Below are 4,066 nucleotides of genomic sequence, written 5' to 3'. Positions count from 1 at the left end.
CACTAGTGCCACATCAGATGGTCGTGACAAGCCACGTGCATCGTAATGCGCTCCAGATTTAAGGTTCATTTTTCAAAACAGAACCGGATACAGCATTCCACGTCACGTACATGATTAATTCAAAAACTAATTAATATATAAATCTGGTCCAATCATTATAGCTGGGTTAACTCGATAAATCCGGCTACTCGGGTTCAAACATACCAAAAGTGTGTGTTCCCAATCCAACCAGAAAAAGTTTAGGCTCGTATTTATGTATTGGATCAACCAAATGCAGGAACGAGAACCTGATTAGATCCCAACATTTTTTTACAGAATAAGATATACAATTTGTGAGTGCAAAGGGCTATTGAATCATGATTGTAACAATTACACCGATGAACAAAAGTCTTGACCAAAATTATGGCCTTATTCTACAGTAACATCATAAACACTAATAATAAGATCACTAGGAGTTCCATCAAGAAATTATGAAAAATAATGCAATAACTTAAGTTCAAAACATGGGATATAAAAAAATGGTCGTCATTTATGATAACAAACAATAAACAGATAGAGAATATAGAAACAAGTCCGCGATCATTGTCGGGTTACCTTCTTAATCTGCTCTCGATTGGCCAGCACGCGAAGATAAGATGATACCGACAATAAGCCCGTATAGGGCAAGAGCTTCAGCAAAGATGAGAATAAGAATCATACCCACAAAAAGCTTTGGTTGCTGTGCATTCGCTCTGTAAATACATAAAAAAATATATTCAGATTAAATGTCTTAAAATATTATTATAATTGTGGACTTCAACCAGTTCGATTTGGGTTATGTTTTGGGTTAGCAGGTTAGATTGTTGAGGCCGACACAACACGCTAACCTGGTTATCCAAACAAGTCAAATGGGTTGGCGGGCTGTAAACGGGTTGAACTAGTTATATAATTTTGGATCATTAATAATTAATTGATCACATGCATCCTTGTGATGTATTTTTGTACATTCAACTTTAAAATCTTTAAGCATAAGCAGTACATTTGTATTCTCGTGTTATAAAATAATATGATATTAATGTAATTTGAAATAAAAGTTGTGTTAGATGATCAATAGTGTATTTTGTTATAGATATATTTTTAATTGTCGTTTACGAATTATTTGAAGTTTAATTGGCTTATTAAAAGTAAAACAGTCGTCTAAACATCAATTTTTTTGCTTTTATAAATTCTAAACACAAAACAAACAAAAGATGTTTGTAGAACATAATTACCGATTTCTTACTTGATTAGCATTTTAAAATAAGAGATACTACACTCTTATTTTAGTTTTAATATTAACAAACCAGTCACTTTCAGATAATCTAATTATTATTTATTTCCCAAATTATTATCGAACTGATTTATTATTACATTATATTAGATTTGATACTTGTATACATAAAAATTTTACATCAAATCGTAGACCAACTGAAAACGTACATAAAAGTAAGTACGAAAACATATTACATTTGACCCGACTCATTTCTGGAAAAATTTACGTCGAAACGTAAATCAACTTGAATTTATACTCACACGTACATAAAAATAAACACGTAAATTCGATTACAAAGTCTTTAGAAAGGTAAGGAGTTGTAAGTGTCAATGCCGAAATTTAAGGTGTAAAACTGTAAAAGTGTACAAAAGACTAAAAGACAAAAAAATAAAAAAAAATCAAATCACTATTCACAAAAGTTGGTAATGGTAATTGTATTATATATAATATACATATACTATTTATTAAGTTTTACATTTCGAGATCTTAAATGGTAAATGATTGTTGCTTATCACAAAGGTGTCATTCAGCATAGTATCTTAATGTATGTGAGATGATCAAAACGATGTATATGCACATAATATATTCATATATGATGATATCTTTTATACTTGGATACAACTAATAATATAATACATCATTGTAATAACCGCGTTATTATAAAGCCAAGTACCTTGCCATCTTATGTTTCTTGCTAAAAAAACAGTCATAACAGAAACGGGCCAATAGTTGCAAAGTGTATTAAAATCCTTTATTGCTTACGGCCTCCTAAAACATAGTATCAAAAAAATCTAGATCATTATTTCTATACTACAGTTTTGTATGCAGATGTAAAACTTTGTACAAAACTAAATAGAAAATAGAACAAAAGTGTTAAGTCTGTCGACCCATTTTCAACTCGAACACAATTTGACATGTTACCTGGCCTGCCCACCCCGCCATATAACCACCTCTAAGAAAAGGGTATGAGCCAAATCGATATGCCAGATTAGATAAATGTCAACAATATCAAAGCATCAGTTTACCAAAGACCAACAGGTCAAGAAGAACATGATATAAATCTATCTGTTCCATTAGCAAATATTAGTTGTCCAGTTTTCTTAAATTTTAATGAGTAACTAATGTACTACGGGTTTGGCAACCTCTGCGCTAGTAAGTGCTGAGCCAGTAAGAGGCTTGACTGGGTAAGAGACTCTGAGCCAATAAGCGCTGAGCCAGTAAGAGGCCTGGTGGTTGGTGATGGTGGGTTGAGGAGGTGGTGTGTGAGTTGTCGGCTGAGGGTCATGAACACAAGTGAAGGGAATAAGGGATAGAGGGATAAATTTCCGTTCAGCATCATTTTGAACTTAATGGGTCAGAGGCTTGCAGACTGATTCAAAGGTGTCATTCTAGTGAACCAAACACACTTAACGCTGACTGATTCAGAAATTAAAAGGCTACCAAACAGCCCCTAAATCTGATTACAACAACTATACAATCTTATGAATAAAGCAACGAAGAAATATGTAAGCACCTATATGCACTTTTGGCAATCTAGATTATCTTAAGTTATACAAGGTCAACTTTTAAACTTATCCATACTAACAATATCATCACTAGCAGGCACTCACCAACATGCATAAAACAAAAATAACTTTCCGTAAAAATAATTTAAACCATTTATAAGCCAAGGACAATACCTAACACCAGCATCACCAACAATCCCGATCGCCATTCCAGCAGACAAACCAGCAAGACCACAAGCCAAACCAGACGAAAGATGCGCATAGCCATCAAACAGATAATACGATTTCGCCTTAGGGTTAATCCCAGTGCTAATAATAACAGCAATAATCAAACCATAAATACCAAGCACACCAGCCATAACAACCGGCACAATCGACTTCATCACCAGCTCCGGCCTCATCACCCCCATCGACGCCACACCTACACCACTCTTAGCAGTCCCATATGCAGCCCCCATACCTATCCAATTCACAAATCCATCAATCAATCAATCAAAGACCTAATTTCAATTCCTCCAGATCCACAAATATCAACAATTGTATAGTTTCTAATCAAACGTATCAAAAGCATCATAAATTAGGGTTTTCAGGGATTACAATCGGTCGTTCTAATGTTGTATATCCAATTCGTTGATGAAATCGTGCGATTAATTAACTAGATAGTAAATAAAAAAGTGAAAGTTAGGGTTAGGGTTTGATGGGACGTACAGGAGAAGACGAGGGCGGCAGCAGCGCCGAGGAAACCGAAGAAGGGGGCGGTTTCATCACCGCTGAATCCTGAACCTGAAGACATTGTTGCGATCGGAGAAAGTGAAAAGGAAAGATGTGTTTGTGTTTAGATCTGTGTGTGTTGTTGAACACCTGTGGCCTTTTGGATCACGAGAGGGCAGCTTTGTAGAGGATTTTTATTATCACGGATAAAATCAAATATCAATCACATTGATTGGATCCATGGGAAATTTGTTCACTTTGTTTTTTTTTTCATCCACGTACAAAGTCATCTTGGTACATTTTAGTATTTTATCGTGTGAATTAGGGTTGTTCATGAGTCGAGTCAAATCGAGCGGATCTTTGTTTGTGTTTGGCTCGTTTACAAATTGAATCGAGTAGAGCGGCTCATTTAAAACCGGGCCTCAAATCAAGCGAGCATTTTCCGAGTAGTAAATATTCCGAACGAGCATCGAGCGAAGTTCGAACGATTTGGACAATCATGTCGCCCGATTTAAATTTGCTGAGAGAGATAGTGACAATGTTGGGTTTCAGGTTTTTA

General features: G+C 35.1%; 1 protein-coding gene across 1 annotated transcript; it reads right to left on the bottom strand.

Moving 5' to 3' along the window:
* Nucleotides 1-329: 329 nt before the first annotated feature.
* On the bottom strand, nucleotides 330-3,805 carry LOC110920581 (V-type proton ATPase 16 kDa proteolipid subunit). The gene is made up of 3 exons (XM_022164744.2): nucleotides 3,505-3,805; nucleotides 2,971-3,256; nucleotides 330-731 (listed from the first exon to the last, which is right to left on the bottom strand). The coding sequence occupies exons 1-3, from the start codon at nucleotides 3,587-3,589 to the stop codon at nucleotides 599-601; spliced, it is 504 nt and encodes a 167-aa protein (XP_022020436.1). The 5' UTR covers nucleotides 3,590-3,805; the 3' UTR covers nucleotides 330-598.
* Nucleotides 3,806-4,066: the final 261 nt, after the last annotated feature.

This window comes from Helianthus annuus, chromosome 17 (genome assembly GCF_002127325.2).
Source record: "Helianthus annuus cultivar XRQ/B chromosome 17, HanXRQr2.0-SUNRISE, whole genome shotgun sequence".
Classification (NCBI taxonomy): Eukaryota; Viridiplantae; Streptophyta; class Magnoliopsida; order Asterales; family Asteraceae; genus Helianthus; species Helianthus annuus.
Note: the sequence above shows the minus strand (reverse complement) of the source record. Positions and strands in the feature narration are given on the sequence as shown.